General features: G+C 37.0%; 1 protein-coding gene across 1 annotated transcript in view; it reads right to left on the reverse strand.

Annotated features, from left to right (window-relative positions):
* Positions 1-23,162, reverse strand: part of CUL1 (cullin 1) — a 52,486-nt gene that overhangs the window by 3,197 nt on the left and 26,127 nt on the right. The window contains exons 3-19 of the mRNA XM_041466149.1: positions 21,323-21,497; positions 20,480-20,647; positions 19,392-19,442; positions 18,342-18,432; positions 17,480-17,643; positions 14,058-14,220; positions 10,328-10,458; positions 7,523-7,630; positions 7,317-7,423; positions 6,124-6,172; positions 5,602-5,733; positions 4,948-5,065; positions 3,907-3,983; positions 3,018-3,149; positions 2,089-2,181; positions 882-929; positions 704-786 (exon numbers count right to left, since the gene is read on the reverse strand). Of these exons, the coding sequence (XP_041322083.1) occupies positions 704-786; positions 882-929; positions 2,089-2,181; positions 3,018-3,149; positions 3,907-3,983; positions 4,948-5,065; positions 5,602-5,733; positions 6,124-6,172; positions 7,317-7,423; positions 7,523-7,630; positions 10,328-10,458; positions 14,058-14,220; positions 17,480-17,643; positions 18,342-18,432; positions 19,392-19,442; positions 20,480-20,647; positions 21,323-21,497 (1,890 nt within the window). The remainder of the gene's footprint in view (positions 1-703; positions 787-881; positions 930-2,088; positions 2,182-3,017; positions 3,150-3,906; positions 3,984-4,947; positions 5,066-5,601; positions 5,734-6,123; positions 6,173-7,316; positions 7,424-7,522; positions 7,631-10,327; positions 10,459-14,057; positions 14,221-17,479; positions 17,644-18,341; positions 18,433-19,391; positions 19,443-20,479; positions 20,648-21,322; positions 21,498-23,162) is intronic.

Raw genomic sequence — 23,162 nt, forward strand, 5'->3', positions numbered from 1 at the left:
ATTTGGTAAAGAGGGACAGAGAGCAGATAAAGGGTGAGCTACAAGGAAAGGTTTTAAAATGTTTCTTTCACCTGTGATCTTATCTTTGGGAAGTACTGAACTCCTCACTGAATTTGTGTGTGCTTATATCTATGCTCTGATAAGCATGATAAAAATACCACAGTGCTGTAAACAGCTTAAAATACACAACTGTTTAAAGTAAGTAATAAAACCTACTGAAAATTGTGTTTATTAAGTCTTCAAATCACTCTATACACCGTGGTTATAAAATGAGCCTGATCTTCTCATGTTAGCAGTAGTGGATGAACATTTCTGCCTTTGACCTTTGCTGGTCACTGGACACTTCTGTAACCTTATAAAATATCATGGATTTGCCGAGTGCACACAAGTAACACCCTGGCGAAACGGCAGCACTTGAATCAGTTATCCAAGAATTAGACAGGAATCAAGAAACAAAAAGGACATATGGAAATATGTCAGGCCTTGACTTTATTTTATGACAAAGCCAGAGTCAAAGAGCTGAAATCACACCCATCTCCCACCACTCGCCAGCCCTTTCCTTTAATGCTGGTACACATTGGATCTACATTTGAATTGGCACTTGAACCGTGAGGCTTTCATCCCAAGTATATTAGGTTTCACCCAGATTTTGAAAGCAGAGAAGGATGCTACCCATTACATCTAAGTGATGCATGCTGCTTACTTTTTGTAACCAAGATACAGTTTTATTAAAGTATCTGGTTTTAACTCCACTTCATCAACATTTGCATTTTCATCTTCCAAAACCTGCAATAAAAAAACAAACAAACAAATAAATTAATTAATAGTCTAACATATTTCCCTGTATGTTAAGCAGGTCATAACAAAGCAAGAGTACTTACAAGCAATTTTGATTTCAACAGTATCTGTAGAACTTGTGCCAAGATATCCTACAAATTTATAGAAAAACATTATCAGAGCAGATAGACAGCACCTTTGTCTAATTTAAAAACTTGAACAAGAATGCACATGTTTAGTGTCAGTACACTGCAAAATGAGGGGGCATGAAAAAGCAGTAAAAACATAGTTCACAGAAATAAAACAATGTTCTTTTTGGGTGTTATACATATCCCCCTTGTGGCTGGTGAAATATAAAATTCTTGAGAAATACTAATTCCAAACAAGAGATCTTCCCAGTTGCTGCTTTAGGTAATATTTTGCAAGCAGATTTGTACGCCTAAGAAATAATTTTTCCCAAACCATGCAAATATATATACCACTGCAAGCTTAAACTTCAGAAAGCAAGCACTCTCTGTGCTCTGATTAACATCTTTTGTTTTAACAGGGATCCCTTCTGGTTGCTGTTGCTGGTTGCTCACCCAGAAGGCTACTGGCAATATTCTGTGCAGGCCTGCAAAGCTGCTCTTTTACCACAGTTTGTAATAAACAGCAACCCCTAAGACTTCTGGGTTTGCTGTAATCCATCAGCAACAATAACCTTCTAGGTAGGCATTTCTAGAAGTAAAGATCCTACTGAATAGGAATACCTAACTTTCCAGAAGTCAGAGCAGACTTGATTCAAACCTACTGCTAAAGGTCAAATAAATGTCAATTTGTGGGCCATAAAGCCTGCTTGGGAAGAAAAGGAGGGAACCTTTTCCACAGGAGAGAGTTAGCCAACGAACTGCAGATTTACTGTGTTCATGTAAAAAGGCCTTGAGATATAAAAGAATGACAGATGCATAGATCAATCATTTAGGGAAAATGCTGGTTTTGCTAGAATGTTGTCTTTTAACATTAAAATGTATGTATTGAAACACTGAAAACTTCTACCCAGAGCTCAGCAGGAAGCTAGACAATTCACTCCAGTCATGAACAGGAATATACACGCATTAAGACTCATCAGAAGACCAGGCAGTTATGATTACAGGAAAGTAAAGCAGGAAAGTGACTTGACCAAGAATAGAGCACATCTGTCTCCTTTGGGACAGAAACTGATTCTGGCTCCAAGCATGTGTAATCCAAATTTCTTATGATAGCAGGGAGAGAGAGCCCTGAAGACCAGAACACTTGCTCACTAGAGTGTGGTAAAATGTGCAAAGTCACTACCATTTTTATTTGGGTACTGTCTGTCAGCTGCTGCACAGTATAGGCATCTTCTGTGTTGTACTGCAGTAAAATGGCCATCTGGAATGTGGATGCCTGACAGATTCAAAAACAGAGAACAGAGGGGATGGGGGGAAATTAGAAAATGAGAACTTACAAACACTTCCTGAATTTGAACAGCCTGAAACTCATCATTTAAACACATACACTGGAATATTTGGACAACAGAGAATACCCAAGTGGTGCTAATAAAAAAAAAATAAAAATAAAATGTTGCTTTTACAACCAGAACTCCCTCTTCCAGAATTATCTAAACATAGACCCCAGGATTAAACCCCCAATTTGGCTTGCTTCAGACACTTGATCAAATTTTCTATTATGGCATCAAAACATTATCCTTCTATTTGCTAATATAGTTTTAAATTGTTTTCCTCTGTCACTCCAACTCTTGCCCATTTAGTCTTCATTACACCCAATACAGACTGCTGAATTCATCCTCACAACCCTCCCAACTCCAGCAGAATAATGAAACCAAATTTATGCACCAGGCAGCTATCGGTGGCTTATCCATGGCTATCACCACAGTGTTAACATATGTTGATGATAAGGTCAAAGTCTGACATTATCTTGTTTCTTCTTGCTGTTGTGAACTCCCCATCTCATTTATTTTTTGAAACAAAGCAGACCGTAAAGTATAAGCAGCATGAGATCCTAGGCAAGGAGGTTGTATTTATCTCACAAAATGCATTTCAACACCTGTTTAAACCACAGGCAATGTGTTCTGTTTCTTAAGTCAACTTTCTTTTAAACACAAATCTTTATTGTATCTTTATTTTATTTACTGCACTGATACTAAAGGTTCTACTGGCCTGCATCCAGTCATCTGAAAACAACTATTACCAAGTGTTTCTACTGGTATGACTTGTCCTTACCTGTAATGTGTATCTATTTTTGAAACAGTTGGTAACCAATTCCCCTTTGGACAGCTGATACAACCATGTTAATTTTCTTCCACTGTGACGACTGGCATAAAATGCAGTAAATCTCTGATAGCTCCGTTCTAACTGTATAAAAACATAAGTAATAAATAAATATTATTTACCTTCATTTACCATTATTAGAACATGTTATGGAAGCAACAGGGGATCATCAAATCTGATTACCCTCAACCACCCTGTTGTCTAAATAACCCAAACGGAAATTCAAAGTATTCTCATTCGGCAGACTGGATGAAAAAATTCCCTCTGTTATAGGTCTCCCCTTTACAGTATCATTAACAGTACAAATGTAAACAGGCATTTAAGGTTCATTCTTCCTTTTAGGATACGTTAAGCATGGCTAGAAAAGCAATTTGTTTTAACCACCTTCATCCTCCAGGTAACAGCATTAATTTTATTTTTCATGTTAAATATTCATGCCTTTTTTCTGGATAAGCACTCAGCAGAAAACTAATGACTATAATATCTAAAAATTTTATTGGGCAAAGCTGAAGCAGTGGTATGAAAAGGTGTCTTAAATTAGGTATACCCAGAAAAATGCACTAACAAAGACTTGCTTTAGTTGCTGTTGAATATTTTGAAGAAAGATTCATTAACCAGGGAGTTTCATGGGAAAGACACGAAAACATGGATTTCACACAGTTCCCTCCTACTATCTTACTCAATTATCTTGTTCCAAATATCCTCAGGCCAAATAGACAAATACCAGAGACACTTATAGCCCTCTCTGAAACACAACAGAATGGAAGGGAACACCAGCCTTGTAAAATAATTTCTCTCATGATCATTTCATGCTCAGATGAAGTAAGTGCAAGTGCCTCACCTCAGATGGCAGAGCAAACGTGCAGGACTGTTGGAACGGCCACGATCCAGAACTCAGCACCTGGATGCTGAAATCCACTGAAAGAGAGGTGAAGAGGATGAGCTGCATTATCCCACTTTCTCCTCCCTCCCTCTTCAAACAGTCCCAGTTCTAACACAGACATGTTTCTGGCCCATGGTCAAACTAACATGGTAAAAAATCATTAAGCACTATTTTATTTTTGTTGGAGCATAACCAAAACTATTAATGAGAGACGTCACTGCAGTTGGAGAGCTTTAGATTTACTGTTACAGGCACTCAATCATCGCTTATTTGGAAAAGTTACTACTCTCTTTCTACCTCTACAATGAGTTCCAATTTTCCCACTTTAGTGTTAAAAGAGAAAGTTCATCATCACCCCACAGTACTCAACTGCAAGAACAGACCTTTCACACCTATACTTGTAAGGCATTTTGGTCAAGTCAAGAATGAATAATACAAAAACTAAGTAAAATTTAAACCTGATGATACACAACTCTAATTGTAATCCAAGAAATAATCATCAATTCTTGACAGAATTTGGTTCAATGTGCTTCAATTGAGAAGAAAAGTATAAAAAGGTGATAGGGGCATCTAACAACCTGGAACACAATATACTTTTATCCTTAATACTTTCACGTAAGTATTAAACAGCTAACAATCAAAACTGTTTAAAGAAAAACATCCCCCTCATCAAACATAAAAAAAAGAAGAAAAAAAAGAAAAAAAAAAGAAAAAAAAAGAAGACGAGACAGTATTCAACTTCATTTAGTTATGTACCTAAATGTGATCTCTAAAATCAACAAGAGGTTACTCAGAAAATATATAAAGAGCTACTAGAAGACAAAGAACAGACCTAAAATTTAAAGACCTGATTTAAACATCCCAGCTATCACGATCAGAAGAACATTAAACACTCTAATTTGTGGCACTAAGTCAAATATTTCCCTCACACACTTAGCTCTGCAGAAATAGGAGGAAGCTATACTATGCAACAGTAACTTAGGTAAAGGTGTTACTTACAATCTAATGGTTCTGAATTGGTCAGGTGCTTTTTAAACTGCTCATTCAAATCCTTGCTTACACCAATATCTTGGAACATCCGCTGCAGCTTGGAGGTATATTCAAAACCACAAGCTTGCTGTATTTACAAGCACAGATACATCAGCAAGACACATTTTGGACATTGGATAATGAGAAGAACAAAGTGTTGGAACTTATTTCCTTAACAGAAGATGTACAAAGTTCTGTATTTCCCTTACTCAAAGTGCCGATCCCCCCGGAATATGAGCTTTAACTGCCATTGAAAACTGAGGAAAATTTTGTTTGAAAATTAAGCAAAACACAATGAAACAAGACTACTCAAAGGGCTGGGAATTGTATTTTGCTTAACGCTGCATAAATATGGGTTAACAAAATTAAGCTACTTTTTAGTACTCATTCCATTGAATAATTAAATCCATGTCATTCATTTGGTTAAGAATAATTAAGCTTAGCTCCATCAGGCAGACATGCACTAGAAGTTCCTACGATTTAAAAAAAAACAAACAAAAAATCCGTTGTTGTTTCTTTTTCTGTGCATATAATAAACAAATGAAAGGATGTACATCAATGCTTTCCAAAACAGTGTGAAGACCTGCAAGGCAGTAGATTGTGGGGCAGTCATGGAATACTCACTTTTAGTTTGGAGATCATGCTTGCCTCAGCATCATCACTAGCACTGTTTTGATGCACAAGTCTCTTTGCCAGCATTTTAGCATAGAATTTTTGAAACACATCTTTATCCTCAATGTACTTGAAGACAACCATCTGGAAAAACCAAGATAATTTGTAAGGGAAAAATATTTAAACATTTGTCTTGAAAAAGATGCAGCAGGAACTGCTTAATTTGCACCTAAATTTTAAAGACTGGGGGTTTTGTTTGGCTTTTTTAGGGGAGGGTGGAGGGACTGGTGGTGTATTTGCTTTAAATATGGGTACTATTTTAAACCAAGAACTGTATATTCCACATGTAGAGCATATTATATATATGTGGATATATAATGACATAAAAAGATGTCATGAAAATGATACATTTTATATGCATATACAGACTAAGCAAAAGTATAGCTTCAATATAGTCACTTTAAATCTGCTGTAAAGGGTTTTTTAATAAACAAAATAATTTTTATATTTTATAGGTATTTATAGACATCTTACCACTTGATTGAGTGTATCTTCCAATTCTGCTTCTTCTGGATTCTTTGAGCTGCAATTAAAGAAGTGCATTTTTAATGAGTTCCAAACCAGCAGAATTAAACCAACATATGGATGCATATGGAAGCTTCAGAAATAAAAGAATGCAAATTTGAATAGTTCTGGGATCAAAGGCTCTTTAAAGAGAAAACAATGTCATGAAGTGAACAGTTCACTGCTCCACCTGTCAGCAATTGTGAAGTTCCCAAATGTCACAGGCTGAAGTCCTGGACCATGACTTGCTTGGGACTTGCTGGTAGCCTGGTACTTCTCAGGATTTATGAGCTTAAACATGGACCTTTCCCTTCCTGATAAATGCTATCTTTATTTCTTACCTTAGATAGTACATTTGAGAAGAATACAGTTCACAGAGCTGGGATTTGACTGGGTGAAAGATCAGATAGCACCGCATTGTCCTCCTCCATCTCAAGTTTGTCCACCAAGCAAACCCCAAATCTACCCTGTACATAGTATTTGTAAAGTAGAAAATAAACCCTTTGCTGAATGAAGGAGGAGATGGGAAAGAGAAAAGTGAGCAAGTTCTCCCATTTTTGGGTTGTTTGGTGGTGGCTTTTTTCCCTCTGCCAAAACAACCAGAAATGCTGCCAGGGTCAAAACTGACACCAATCCAGTCCAGTATGAACTGAACTGATACCAACTCAGTGTATGAGCTGCTGAACCATTTAAAACTAAGTACCTTGAATTAAAATATGAACCATAAAAGGTTAGAAAGCAGTTTTTCTCCTCCTCAATTTCTGCCCAGATAGAAGAAGGTACAGAAAAAACAGAAGGAGGAAAGCAACAGTTTTAATGGAAAAAGGGAATGTGCATCTCTTTACAAGACACAATCAAATTTAAGTTTTTCAGCGCAGAAAACCCTACCTAAAACCCCTCCTTCAGTTTTACTGAAGAACAAAAACCTAAGATTCCTATGAGGCAAGAAAGGTTTGCTTATTTCCTCCACTTTTCCCTAAAAAGAATATCAAACAACACAACCTTTAGGAATGGTCCTACTGAAATTTTTGTATCCAGAATTTGATAAAATTTATTTCTTGCAAAGTGAAGTTCTGTTTCTGAAGACAGTATAAAACTTCACAGGCTAAAACCTTTTAAAATAAAAGCCAACATGAAATAACCATTTGTCTTTGAGGACATACCTTTTCTTTAGTAAAGAGTCACAGTATCGTGCCAGTAGCTCTGGGGATTTACTGGATGACTGAGCCATTTTTGTTACTGCATTATTATTTATAAATCGACCACAAGCCTATAAATCACAAAAGACAGTGAAATTTTGGGAGACAATTTTTTTTATTTTGCATGGAAATAAAAAACAAGTCCAGCATCTGCCACAACATGCACTTACTTTGTCTAGTGCAGCCACGAAGCCAGCATCATTGTTGAATGCAGACATGACTAAAGCGTTGTATTTCTTATGGACATCCAACACTGTCTGTACATACATTTTTGGATCCTGCAATAAGGAGAGACTGGTTTTTGCAACCTATTGACTTTCTGCTTTCTACTTCCTCCAAAATGGAGCTATTCACTGGCCCAAGAAAATTTGTGTGGAGAAAATCTATGAAGTATTAGAAACATTTTAAAGGTAAACTAGTACCCAGACTAGTTCAGGTCCTATGTCCAGGACTGACTAATGTTACTGCAAGCTCCCATTTACAGCAACCAGAGTGCAGAGTGTACCACAGCACACAAAAGACAACAAAGTATTTACTCAACCACTGCAAACAGTTTTAAAGACTTAAACTTATTTCAAGTCACACTTGGGAGAGCTGGACAATCATAAAATGGCAGCTGCTATAGAGGAAAATCTCTGTGATAAGCATGTGACTGGTGTATATCCAGTAAGTACAACTTTGTACAGACACCTCAGTCATTGGTAGTTCTTAAAATTTACGTGCTCAGCGTTCAGTGGCAGCCAAATGCCAATAAACATCAAGTTTACTGTACTCAGACTGAGTTCTTTGTGCAGTTACTGATCTTTGCTTCTCAATAAAGATGGAGTGGAGTCAAGGAGTAGGGACAATGATGGGCAAGTAAATCATCAGGCACACAAGACAACTACTATACAACAGACTAAAAAAGGCTGGAAATCCTCAGTTTGGAGATCAGAAGGTCTTGTTGGCTAGAAGTGGTGGAATATGGGCAGGGTTTTATCAGGATCCTGAAAAACATTTCCTGTTGCCACTGAAGACAGACACAGCCTACCATGGACGACCAATCTAATGCCATGCTTGAGACAAAGAACTGAGATTATTGAGGACTTCTGAGATAAGGAATGCAAATGGATTTGAAGGACATTCAGAAAAGTACTGATTACAAGGGCTAAAAAAACAACAAACAAAAGGCACAAAAAGCAGCCAATTTGACTGAAAAGCAGTTTTGTTAATACAGTTAACAGAGACTAGAGCACAACTCCTTCTGCATTAATGTATAAAATAAGTGAAATGAGTCAGGCTGGTATGACTATTACTCTGCACTGACTACAGAGAAAGTGAGAAGATTTGTTTACTTGATTATCTGTTTAGACACAGTATGGGTAAATGAAGTTAGGAAAGATCGGTCCTAAGTGTGACAGAGGACTAACAATGCAATGATGAATAGCAGTACAGTTGTGTGTGGGATATTGCAAGAAAAGGCAAGATGGTTCCCAAGGAACAGCCAGAGATGCTGCTATGAAAATGAAGAACAAATGTGTGGAATAAGGAACAAAAGAGAAAGATGTGGAAACAAGAAGGAGTTCAGAGGCAGGAAGAGTTTTGTAAATGGATGTAAACGGAGTCAACTAATACATACAAATCTTGGACCCCCCCTCTCTGAAAGATGAAATAATTCCTGGAGAAAGAGCTTCCATTTTTTTTTTTTGGTGGCCTAATTCTTCAAGGCCTAAGCAGGAAAAAACCTCAAGAGTGATGACCACTAGGGGATGTGCGCGGTATCAAGCACATCTGATTTCAAAATTCATGGAGATGTCTACAAGTGAAACTGAAGATTCCTGAACTTGCTTCATGGTTACTTTAAGATTCATAAAAGATCAACACTACTAAAAAGCTATGCACTTAGAACTATAGAAATGAACAACAGACACAACACCCTTCAATATAGATTACTGCTTTAGTATGAAGCTATTTCAAGAACTTCTCAGGAAAGCAACAAGTTAAAATAAACTTTGTCAAAAATCAAAGTTAATAGAATCATAGTGTATCCTGAGTTGGAAGGGACCCACAAGGATCATCAAAGTCCAACCCCTGACTCTCCACAGGACCACCCTGAGAATCACACTAATGATGGTATTATCAGTGACAATACCTGAGAGCATTTTCCAAGTGCTTCTTGAATTCCACTTTAAATAAAATTTACCATAACCTATAATCTATCCTGATCTTGCTTTGTGCAGTGTTTCATTCTTTCTTTTCCCCTGGAAAACATCATATTGTCTATAGAGAAGAAGGTTGGCAACGGGTTTTAAAAACTTAATGTTGCCAAGATGCAACTCTAATCAATACAAAACTAAGTTTGAAATTACTATTATGGGATAAAAATTGAAAAAGCAGCCTTTACAAAGACCTGTTCTCCTCCCTATATTGTGACCTTTCCAACCATTTCAGTTCCTTCTTCTCCTATTTCTCATGCTTTTCCAAAGAGAATAAAGATATTATCAAAAGCTCAAACCAAGAGAAACTTTCTCTAGATAATCCCATCCAACTCAGAATTCCTTAAGATGATGAAATAAAATACAGTTGACTGGAGATAATGCTTCTTGAAACAGTGGACTTTCAGGTGTACTTGTATTGTAAATGCTGGGTGTTGTATGTGCACTGTCAGCTTTCCAAGCAGCATCACATCCTGACAGCAAAATCTCAGAAGGAGATTCACCCTCCCCCCTCAAAACCAAACCAAAACAAAAACCCCCACAACCCGCCCAAACCAAATGAAAATAAAAAACTACCCAAAAGAGCCCCAAAATTTAAGGAGTAGAAACAGAGCAATGTAAATTTTGCTTTAAACCTTCTACTAACATTTGTGAATCACCAAGTCCTTACAAATTAGTGAGAGGGAAAACAAACAAACTGGAAGTTTTATCAGGAAGCATCCACTATCCTCTAATGTAAAAGTGGCAGCACACACAGACTCGTTTTGATGGGATACTTGCATTTAGTGCAGCTTCTCCACATTTCTCAATTGCAGCTAGACCCTGATTATGAATGTGCGTTTCCAAAAGTTTTTTCAGCTCTCCGAGGCCATCCTGGATTCGAGATACAAGGTTATACATGCGACCCAAGTCTGTAGAAGAGAAAAAAAAAAGGAAAGCTAGCATTTCCCATCTGTACTGGCTCTTACTTCAAATTCTCATTTACTAATTGTCTATAGGAGCTAAACATCCATTGTCAACAAAAACACATATGCAACTGCTCCTGTAAAAAGCCAGAAAAAACAACAGTAAACGATTAATCCAATACAACAAACCTTTGCAGTCACCTGGAAAGCTAACACTAGTTAAAGAGAAAACAATATGTTACATTAGGATCTATTTTTTTACCTTCACAATGTAACAAATCTCAAGAGTAAAAACCCATCATTTGAATGGCAGAAAATTTACATCTGATTTTTAGTATTCACAGGTTTAAAGCAATGATTTAAAAATGGTGTTAAACCTCTCTTATTTAAGTAACATTTTGAGGTGCTGCCATGAATTTGAGGTTCTTATTAATGTTACTGCTGGCTGTGCTACAAGTACATTTTCCAGCTGACCACTGTCCTTTAAATCTTATCCTGAACAGGTCAGTTCTCAGACATCTAACATTACTTGTATCCCTTTGCATATCAACACTTTTACTTTGGACAGCATCAGTAGTAACAGTTGGAAATTCAAGGCAAAATGTTGTATGTTGATACGACCTTAACAGATAAATTGAAACATTATACATCAAATTTCCTTCAATAAAGCACTGTTAGTAAAAGACATCTCTTTAAAAAAAACAACTTTAAGTGACTGATTACCAGTAGTAATAGTTGCATCTAAAAGAAAAAAAGAGGTTCTGAAAAGCATTACGATAGAACTAATAAAGGTAAAACTGCATGTCATGTCACACGTGAAGCATATTAAGGCTTCCTATTAAAATCTCACCAGTTTTCAGCCAAGACTTTCCAAATCAATTAGCAATTTTGGAAAGTCTAATACTGAAGAGAGTTTTGGTTTTTATTATTTAGTTTCAACAGGATAGATGTGTTGTATTTTCTGAGAGCAGAACTCTAACAAAAAAAAAAAAAAAAGCAAACACTGAATTGGCCATAAACCACGTTCACAAACCTGCCAGTCACCTCTTGCTATCTTGCCCTCACTGAACAGGCACTCCAGTGAAATAGTAAACAATCAGATTATTTACTGTAAACTAAGGAGGATATTTCACCTTGTGGAACACATGTACAGAAGAGCTACATCTAGCTCTTCTGAAGTGCAAGGACTTCAACCCTGAAGGGCTTGTGAGCAATTTATTACAACCAGATGATTATCAGATTAAACAAAATAAGAGCAATCAATGAGCTGGTACTCTACCTAACTCTGAAATACAACACAGAGTTTGATGCCTTCTAATACTGAAGGTGTGACATTTCAGTTCACTTAGGTTTCTGTATAACACTTTCCTTTCCTGAAAACTTTGTCCAGCTTAAACTTGCAGATTTGAAAACAAAACATTTTTTTTTCTGTGAAAAACCACAATTGCAACCTGATGTTAACTTTTATAAGAACATAACGATACCTTACAGAACTTTAGATAAAAAGATAGGAAAATAAGCCATGCATAGATACAACAAGCTGCTGCTATAATCTACCCACAACCAAGGGTTCAACAGATTGGTCTACCAGGATGTCTGTGTTAGGTGAAATAAGGAAGAGATGCTACAAAGTCTCATGGAAGATTTGCATGGTGACTCTGCCTACATCATTACAGCCTTCTCCCAATAAACCCAATTGTTTCCTACAGGTATTACACTGATGGAAGTATGTAACACATGACGAACGTGTCCCACAACCTTTATAACCAGTTTATGCATTAGTTGCACAATGGATTAAAAAGTTACAGAACACCAACTGGAGTGGCCTGTAATATGATATTCTCAAACACAGTTTGCATGGAAGGACCTCAAAACCAGTGTATTTTCAAGAGCAAAGCAATAAATATTTTAATGAAGAGCAACCTTTTATTGTAAGTTTAGGATAGTCTACCAAAGGCTATGCTAGTATATCACAAATTGGAGAATGAACTGATTACGGTGATTAAAGAGTGAGTTATCAGACTGTCACTGAAAATAAATTTTCTAATCTTGAAACTTCATGAATCTTAAAAAGGGCAAGGGAACTGCTACAATTGCCGTAAGTGAAGCCTGATAACAGAAGAGAAAATATTTTGAAAAATAAGAAAAAAATCAAGCATTTTAAAGAAAGTCTAGTTAATCTTAGAAATAATCCACAAGAAAGTAAACCCAAAGACACAACTAGACAGTGCCCAAGACACAAGATACTTCTTTTGTTTTTTACCCTGACAAACTTATAGAATTGCATCACTATGGTAAGTGATTGTACTAAGGGTCACATAACCAATGACCTTGATAAAGTAGGAGGAAAACATAAAAGTCTGTGAAGGTCCCGAGTCCAGAAAAACTTTCTTTTTTGCTCTATTTCTATTTCAATTGTCAGAAGTCCTTTAGTCATTTATGAAGTCATTTCACAAACCAACACCCATTAAAATCTCTTCCAATTACAGAGTAAATATTTACAAACACAAACAACATCTGACTCAAATACTAGTACATATTATTTACATTTGAATCAGCTAACTTCTGACCTACTAATCATGCTCAATTGCCCTATTTGATTTCAAAGCGTCTTCATTATCAACACTACTATAGATAGTAATAATTCGCAGTTGCTATTTTAATACCAGTATACAATTTAAAACTCTCAAATGAACAATTTTATCATTAGTAACTTAACCACAGCATCTCTTTCATTCTGCCCCTTTTCATAAGAGCAGTATTTCAGCTATATAGCCATATTCAGACTTGAAATACAGATTTAATTAGTTCCCCAACTGGAAATCAGAATAATGATTCATCCTTATCATCTGCATGATCCACAGGAATTAGTTCTGGCTGTTATTTTGTGCTGTCTATAAACTCCTGAAGAAACTCATACAAACCAATACAATTGACAATTCCTTAAGGATACCTAAACTGATATTTCAGAGGAAGTGTTGAAGAAGTCTTTACTCTATGCATTCTCTATGACAACATAAATTTGATCTATTAGCAACACTTAATCATTTTCACAGCCAAAATTAACTCATCAATTAATAATTTCCACCCTTTCCTTGTGATCTATATGCAATATTAAGTATTTTATATATTCTATTTTAAAAGCTACTTATTTGCATCTATTCCTCTTTTAACATTTCTGATACATACTTCTAAACACTCTGGATTTTAAAATTCTCAGTGCTGATTCAGGAAGATCCATAGATTAAACTGAAAGAGCTGGAAAGAATACCGGTCTGTTTTTCACCTCCCATCTCTCCCACACAAGCTTCAGCTCCTGCTGGAAAAATGGCTCAAGTGCTCTTGAAACTCTTCCAACCATGTTAAGAGAAATCAAACTAGTGCTGTTCTGCCTTAATATCTGGGATTGGGGTAGGGTCCTTGAAGCAGTATCATCAGCCATCCCAATTTCATTAAAACCTGCTTGTCCATCAGTTTAGTGACTATCTTCTCCCTTAATCTAATTCCTGAACAAAAGACATTTAGCTAGCACCAGATTTTACATTATTCACAATTCATCAGGGAGGAGAGCTCTAAGCCTAAAGCCAGTGTTTGAAACTCCTTACCTTCATTTTTGTCAGCATCCAACAAATTCTGAAACTCTGTATGAAAGATCTCCAGATGTTTTTCGATAAGTACTTGCTCACACTTTCGTGCTAACTCATCCTGTGTGCTCTCATGGAGATATACCTGAACTCTACGCTGCTCCTCAAGAAGGCGAGCTTCAGCCTACAGAAACACAGAGATAAACATGAAACCCGCAGGGAAGGCAGAACACAAATCCAACAGCAGAAAACAGGTGACTGTTAAGTCAATTCTTCTAGAAAACAACAACAAGAAGCAAATTTCTTTCTAGTCTGGTATTGTGAGCCACCTACTTTAGCAGTTATTTTTCCAGGAATCATAATATACGTTTGGAATTGATGTTTATGTTGATGAAAATACAATGTGCTGTTTAAATGGTGGGGGAGAATCACAGCAAAACTGTTTTCCTGTTGCTTGTGAATAAGGAGTTTACAGATGGAAATCTGCTGTCAGAAAAAGAGAAAGCCTTTGACATGAGATGCTGGCAGTTTTAGGATCAGCAAGCTCTCCACAGAGGTAGTTTTGTTTAAGACAAACATGAATGTATTTCATGGCTCCACAAAACTAAAAGGCAGGAAACTACAACTTAACACTATGCCCATGACAAATTTATTTGAATAGCCTCATCTACATTTTTACACAGAAAAGCTTCCCAATAAACTACAGTCATTTAAATTATACTAGCATTTAATTTGGCATATGAAATGCTACATATGCGCATCTTCCTGGCAAACTAAAATTCTAAATGTCACTCAAGGAATAGAACTTATGCTGAAATGTAAAACTGAAATTGTTTACATAACAATTACCTCTATTTCGTTTGCAAAAGTGTTAAGGATTCGCATTACAAACCATTTGTAACTTACGCCCCTTATCCCTAATAATGTGCTGATGTCCTCTTATTAGCCTGAATTATTTAAATTAACAACATCATCAAGAAAATGGAATTAGGTTAATTCATTGTCCTAGTATGCCAGAGTAACAAGTAAGCATGAAAGATTGTATTCCGGACAATAAAAAAGGAACAGCTACACTGCAAGTGCACTGCACCACACATAGCTTTATATCATCTAAGTCACTGGTAGCTTCACTCATCCTGCAATGATTTTACACTTCGGTCTTGTGAAATGCTCCTGGATTACTGTCTCCTAGAGCTAAACCAGTACTGATCAAAATATAGGAAATTAAATCAGCAACTTGAGATGGGATACAAGCTCCAGCTCCAGCATACTTGCCAGTTTCTTACCAGTAAGGAATAACAAACAACTTCCTTACTGACAGCAAATCTTCCTTATGAACATTGGAACTACTTAGCCTGTATTTAATCAATTCTGTATTTCTGTAGTTCAGGAAATTCTGCCACTTCTGATGCTGCTTCTTAAAATATCCTTAGACTTTCACTTTTAATGTTAACAGTCAACTCTCATTGTGAGCTCTTCTATGAAAAGAAATATTTACTCTAACTTCACATTTCCTTATACTCTCTGTTTTATTTGGTGTTCTTACAACTCCATTTTCCTTTTAAAGTCATATTTCAGAAACAAGGGAAAACTAACTAGTTCACACAATAGTATCTTCACTTGTTTCAACCATAAAGATGAAAAGTTCAGTGTAAGACTATATTTCAAGGAACAGCCTTAAGAAATACTGACCTTTTTCCCTACAGCACATCAGGCTATGCCAGCTTTACTCATGAGTTCTGCTCTGAGAAGAAAAATTCACAATCCTTCTAAACTCAGTAAGTCTGCCTATATAACTACATACACAAATCCTAGCTCTAGTTAAGATTTCATTGACTGTTCTACAAGACACTACCAAAATTCTACTGTAACATGGTAACAGTCATGTTATGTGGGTGTGCCCTAGGGTACTCCAAGGTTTCTTTTTATTTTGCAATGCTATTTATTGCCAGACAGAACTCAAAGTACAGTGCTCTAGTAAGAATGTCAAGTAAGTGTACTAACAGCAGATTACTCCCCTCACAATTCATGCTTCCATCAGATTACTTGTAAGATCTTACAGCCACTGTGTGTAAGGAGATGCCAAGAGAGCCCAAATGGCTCGTATACATTTCTAATATATTAATTTGAGCAGATACATAAGGCTACACACTTTCCTGCTGAACATTTCCCCTGCTGTCTGCTAACTTTGTATGTGCTTTCATCCTCAACATCAGCTTCAAGCAAAGCAAGTTCCTGTTTTGTGGATTTCTGAAGCCTTGAGGATTGTTTGGGTACTAACCAGTTATTTCTGCTTGCTTGTAATCTCTAGTTCTTGAAATAGCAATGACCTTCAGACAGCTTCTTACTTTCCTGTACCAAGGAAGTCTGGATGAGCCAGTCATTCAGGTTCTGAATGACTGAAATTTCCTTACTTTCTCTTTATACATACATGAGGATGAAAGTTAAAACAAGAACTTGAAAGGGAAATAGCAAAAAATAACTAATTCAACAAGAGAAAAGTAAACATAGGTTGGTCTGGTAATTACTGGGAAACTACAAAAGACACAATTCCTTTTACTGTGTTATTTCTAGGACTTCCCCTCCAATCTTCTTATTTTCTTTCTGGGTAATTCATTGACTTTAATGCCCAAAGTTAAGAAAGGATATGTTCTGAGGTAAAAAGCATTACACAAAGAATACAGCAGGGAGGGATGTGTGTCTGCACATTACATACTTGAAAAGTTCTCTTATTTTTTAACTAAGCTGAAAGGGAATAAACAAGCAGCAATTCAGAAAGTGAAGAAAAGTACTGAGAATAGAATATATGAAGCAGCACTTGTCCAAGGTGGAAGATGACCTATCTACTACCGGGTCAGTAAGACTGACCTAATAACCAGGCCAGAAATAGCCAATGTTTATCCTGCTTGCCCTTAGTTGCCCTGTCTGGGATCCCCAAAACTAGAGACAAGTTAAGAATTTAAACCTGGCCTTTGTTGATGAGAAGTACTTTGTAGGGGTTCATGACACTGAAATATTCTAAGAGAATTAGAGCTAATTAGTGATGTATTTCCTTAGCCAGCATGCTCAGGAAGATACTTCAATAAATGTGTCAACACACCATTCCTTGTACAGGAATGGTAAACTTGTGGTATTACAGCAGAATTATTGTTTTGGTGTCTTGAAGTCTAAAAAAATCTGAATTTATTTTAACTTAATCTTCTGTTTTGACTGTTCAGAAAGTTCCATACTTTCACTGTACTCACTGAAATGTGGTAAGGAGACAAACTTTAGACCAGACAAACACAGAAGCAAATCACTACAGGGAAAACCAGCGATCTGCTTCTGTAAAATAATCATCATTTTAAGAAACTGATAATAAAAGCCTAGAATTTATATTCCTTTGTCTCTAAAAAAACAGTATCCAGAAAAACAAGAATCACAAAGCAGATTAAGTAATTTACCTTCTTCATGTACTCTGTGACTGGGTTCTGTTGCAAGAATTCAGTACTTTCTCGTGTATAAAATCTCTCTGTGTCAGCAAGAAACTGAGATTCAAAGGATTCTTTATAGACAGTTAGTGTAGGTCCTTTTGCAAATGCATCATCTTCATTCAGCCCCAGCTCCACTAAAGGAAAAAAAACACAACCAAACAAAAAAGACCAAGAAATAAAAAAACTGGTTTTTATGAAGTCGTCTCCTGCAAATAAACAAGGACACTCCTTCTAACTTAAATGAAAGCAATCAATTGGGACTGCATCAGCACCACTTTAAAAATAAAATACATTGATTTTGCATTTTAAAAATATCAGCACAAGACATTATTAATGTCAACTACACTTTTAGATACATTTCTTAAAAGTAGGATTACAAAAACTTCAGTATCTCAAATGCTAGTTCAAATTCTCCTTTCATTTCTTCCTCTTAGGAGTTCCAGATTATATGCTTTTGCTTTTATTAATGAAACTAGTCAGTAATTTGGATGGCAATGCTCTCAATATTATACAAAAGGGAAAAGCAACCCCACTCTGCTATGCAAACTACCATCCTTCCCCGCTTCCAGATTTAGCTCCTTAATAACTGATTTGTAAATGATGAACACTCTTGTCTATCAGTTGCACTCTCAAGTTTCACAAATACAGTATAATCATCTGTTATTGTATAAAATATCAATAAAATGTGAAGTTAATACTGCATTTACATTACTGTAAAAAAAATCTTTACTGGACATATGAGGAGGTGGGATGCTACTTCTGGGCTCTGATAGGGTATATAAATTTATTTATTTTTAAGAAAGTAACAGAATCTTAAAGAAATCACATTTACCATAGGATTGTACAACTCCACTGATCAGCCTTGTATTGATAGTTTCACCATTTCTTTCCTTTTCAATCAATTTCAACACTGCATTTGTTACCTTAGAAAACAGGGATTAAAAGTTAAGTCAAGCACAGAGAAAGCAGCTGGTAGATCAAGCACCATACTTAATTATGAGTGTATTTCCATATTCAAGAAAAGTCAGGCACCTTGAGAACAACATTTAAGGAGATTTGAACATATAAAGTCCATACAGAGAATGATACTCCTTTAAGTCATACAACATAATTACAGTCTGATTAGTGGTAAGGTGTATATGGGTATTCAAGGGCTTAGTATTTTTCTTTTCTTTAATTAAAAAAAAAAAAAAACCACATTCAAAGCCAAACTTCTCTTTTTTTATACCTGAAATACAACACACTGTAGCAAGACCTGAGCTAACCATCTATTCTTTGGACAAATAATCTGCTGCAACTACTTCGTCATGAAGTACTGGTAAGAAGTGAAATCAATCTACAGATGTACCTAAAAATTGTGATGGAATGCCTTGTTTTATATTGTGCTGATTCACTCATTTTAAACATCTGGCTTTGACCCAAGTCTCCCAGGCATCAGTGTAAATGTAACAACTTACAGTAACATTAGGAGAGACCAAAATTTGGGCCTGTTCCTATCTGTTCTCATCCAATCTTGACTCCCAAACCTTAAGACATGACTGCCATCAGCCTGTACTCCTGCCTAGCTTAGTAACCACTGAAATTGCTACTTCAAGTCCCCTTAGCTTTTAGAAAAAAAAGCCAGGGGTCCTCTCAGCAGAGAGATAACAGAACAGTCTTGGTATCAAGGTTCAATCACACACACAAAGGCTTACTCTTTCAAATACAGATCTTTCTTTAAGTGTCACAAAGGAGAAGCAGAAGGCTCCATTTTATTTTCCAGGTCTGTGCATGTCCCCATGCCTCCCAGGCTCCTTGAAGTAGTTACTTACAATATATGAAATTAACCCTATAAAATAACACTATAGTTGTAGTATATTAAAACATATATATATATATATACCTGCTTATTTAATGGCCTGAATAAGCAGTCTCTCCAGGTCACCAAGGCAAGCTAGACGTAAAAGAAGGGAGAAGAAAGATGGAATAAAGAAAGTATTTACATATACAGAAATACATGTAGGGTAACTCCCTTTAAGGACAGCTGATGTAGCATGCAAACTAATGAGAACTTTTAAAACTATATTTTGGCACACACATTTCTCAAGCAATGAGATTGTTTCACATTAAAATTACAACCGGGTTTACCACTACCATTACTAAGTTGTTCCTTTTTCTACCAGGGGATCCACTGCCATCTCTGGAAACTAACAAAACCCACTTGGCGTGACTTTGAAAACACACAGCTTTTTTTGTTGGCAGTTTCCAAGCTGACATAGACCCCTGGCATTAGGCTACTAAAGTCAAGAGAAAGGGAACTAAGGATACCAACTGTTTTTCTACCATATGCAGAATTACTCTAGTGAAGCAGAAAAACAGCACAGCACTATCCTAATGCTTCACCAGTAAGGATAATAATTATGTTTTATTAAAAAAAAAAAAAACCCTTTTAGTTATCTGGGATACAGAAGTACTGTTAATTTCTTATTTATATTACTTCACGTTACAAAAAAATTATCAAGATCACATACCAATCTTTCAGAACTGCACCAAAATAACTTACACTACAAACCAATGTTGTCTGAATCTTAGCAGCTTGGATGCTAAAAAATTTGTAGAAATGTATTGAAATTAGAAAAAAATATTATTTACTGCTTTATTTGGTGTATGAAATGCTTGGCTGAATTGTAAGTGGGATGACAAGACCACACTGAGGCACAGAGATAACACTAAGCAGCAAATATTCAGACAACCCTCAATAGTCTACTGCTGAAGTCCCAATACATGCAAGGCGCATTAAACATCTCACAGACCTTGGAATTTTTACAAATATACTGAGGTAGGAGTAGGGTAAGGAGGGAGAATGCCACTTTGTCCATTTCTACAAAACGTCTATGAACCTCCTACAAGATTCAAGGAGTGATCTATAGAATGATAATGCAAACGTGGCAGATGGAACGGACAAATCACTCACTTCAAAAAGCTACTTACTGAATAAATTTCATATATTCCTTTACGACCTTCATCGCACTCACGACGAACCCAATGTCGATTGAGGTAGGCACATATCCCATTCAATACTTTGCTTGAAAACCTATAATCTTCCCACTGTTGGGTGTAGAATTTCAGCACACTCTCATCCATCAAATCTTCACCATCCTGAAATTACAAGCTTGCCAGTACTGTTGCGCAATTTTAAGGTAAAACCAAGACGTATCAGGGAATACAAACTGACTGTGCAATGAACCTACACCATGCAATGTACTTACAGGAAACATACTGCTAATGCATTTAGTTCTACGTTAGTAAAGCACAAAGCCAGTATGAGATTTTGAAATGAAAAGGCTGGAAAAAAATGTACAGCACAGATAAAGTTCCAGAAGACATCCCTATCCCTCTGGATGCAAGACAACATCCGGCTCTATTAGTAGTTAATTAAACAAAAATAAAGGTTACCATCAGGCATTTTCAACATGACAAGCATGCATTTTTTCAGCATTCCTAATATGCTGGTTAATTGCTTGGAAAGTCTAGCTATTCTTGCTCAAATACAGGACAGCTTAAGATGTCATGCAACATTACTTCTATAAAACACAGGAATGCTGTTTCGGCTTGAAGAGGAAAAGCAGCTCACAGGTACAAGCTTAGGGACTGATCTATGTCTGTGGTAAAGCCAACAAAACATTCTAATGGCTATGGAGACAAAAGCACCTTTTCAGATCATTCAGTTTACTTCCAGTGGCTGCATACACCTCTAGGCTTATTGATACAGCTTTTCTTCTCACCACAGTTTATGTTACTGCAAGTGCAGATTGATCTCATACCCCATCTTACCTTAAGGAGATTAGTCAAGTAGTTCTTCAGAAATTCTTTTAGCCGTTTGTACAATTCCAAGCCAACAAACTGAGCACCTCCAGGTGTCTGGCCCTTTTTCGATTTAGAAGGAGGTACTCCAGCTCCCCGTGCTTGATTAGACTGGTGTACACTGGTACAGTAGTTATAAACATGACTGACAGGAAAGTTAAGGAATACATTTGCCACCATAAGACATTAAAAATACAATTAAAAATGCTAATTTCAATAAGCTATTATTTATACAACTGTGAATGATTTAAACATAATGCATTACAAGATGCACTAGCCCACATCAAATCAAATCACAACTAAGAAAATTAAGTAATTTTCAGCAGAATTATCTGCAGCAAAATTGTGCCAGACTGAGAGCACTGCAAGTACTGACCCCAACATTAAATTTATTTGACGCTTGATTAACAAGACCACCAAGAAAACAAAGCAGTGGAATTTGCTGATAAGATTATTTAAATGGAATTGATTTGACCTATTATATTGGTTTTCTACAAATACATAAGCTTTTGTTTGAACTGGAAGAAATTTCAGTACTAGCCTCAAGCAACATTCAGTAGTTGAAAACACAAGAGAATACTTTTGCATTCTTTGAAACACCATCCTTTATAAAAGATTTGGCCACTTAAAACTGGCACACAGGACGAACCTGGAAAGCAGTAATGGTGAGACACACACACATTTAAATGCAGACCATAAGATGAGATTCACTAAAACCCAATTTTAGGCTACAAGTTAGTCCCAAAATTTTAGTGTAGAATCACAGAGTCATAGAATTGTTTGGATCAGAAAAGACTTCTAAGATGAGTATAACCATTAATATAGCACCACCAAGTCCACTACTAAACCATCTCCCCAGCCACCCTATCTAAGGGTCTTTTAAATACCTCCAGAGACATTGATTCTACCACCTACCTGGGCACATCATTCCAATGCAGGACAACACTTACAGTAAAGAAAGTTTTCCTAATATCCAACCTACATCTCCCCTGATGCAACTTAGGGCCATTCCTCTTGTCCTGTTGCTTATTACATGGGAGAAGTTGATGACCCTCACCTTGCTACAGACTCCTCTTAGGTAGTTGTAGAGAGCAATGAGGTCCCCCCTGAGCCTCCTCTTCCCCAGGCTAAACACTCCCAGCTCTCTCAGCCCCTCCTCATCAGCCTTGTACTCCATGCCCTTCCCCAGCTCTGCTACCCTTCTCTGGACACACTCCAGCCCCTCAATGTCTTTCCTGTTGTGAGAATCCCAGAACTGGACACAGGATTTGAGGTGCTAATTATAGCAGGACCATCACTGCCCTGGTCCTGCTGGCCACACTATTGCTGATACAGGCCAGGAAGCCGTTGGCCTTCTTGGCCACTTGGGCACACACTGGCTCATGTTCGGACAGCTGTCAAACAGTACCCCCAGGTCCTTTTCCATGGGGCAGCTTTCCAGCCACTCTTCCCCTAGCCTGCAGCATTGCCTGGGGCTGTTGTGGTTGAAGTGCAGGATTCAGCACTTGCCCTTGCTGAACCTCTTACCCTGGGCCTCAGCTCACTGGTCCTGCCTCTTTGGAGCCCTCTGCAGAGCCTACCCACACTCCAGCAGATCAGCACCCTCAACCAACTCAGCGTTCTCTGCCAAATCATTGAGGGTGCACGTGATCCCCTTGTCTCAGTCACTGCTGAACAGAACTGGCTCCAGCACTGAGCCCTCGGAAGAACGCTTGTGACTGGCAGCCTGCTTGCTACCTTGCTGCATGCGTTCATACAAGTGCACTTGGTTGGGCTGTTGATCCCACCACCTTTTTTTTGGCTAGAAGCC

Source organism: Pyrgilauda ruficollis, unplaced genomic scaffold (assembly GCF_017590135.1).
Source record: "Pyrgilauda ruficollis isolate IOZ18807 unplaced genomic scaffold, ASM1759013v1 scaffold2, whole genome shotgun sequence".
Lineage (NCBI taxonomy): Eukaryota > Metazoa > Chordata > Aves > Passeriformes > Passeridae > Pyrgilauda > Pyrgilauda ruficollis.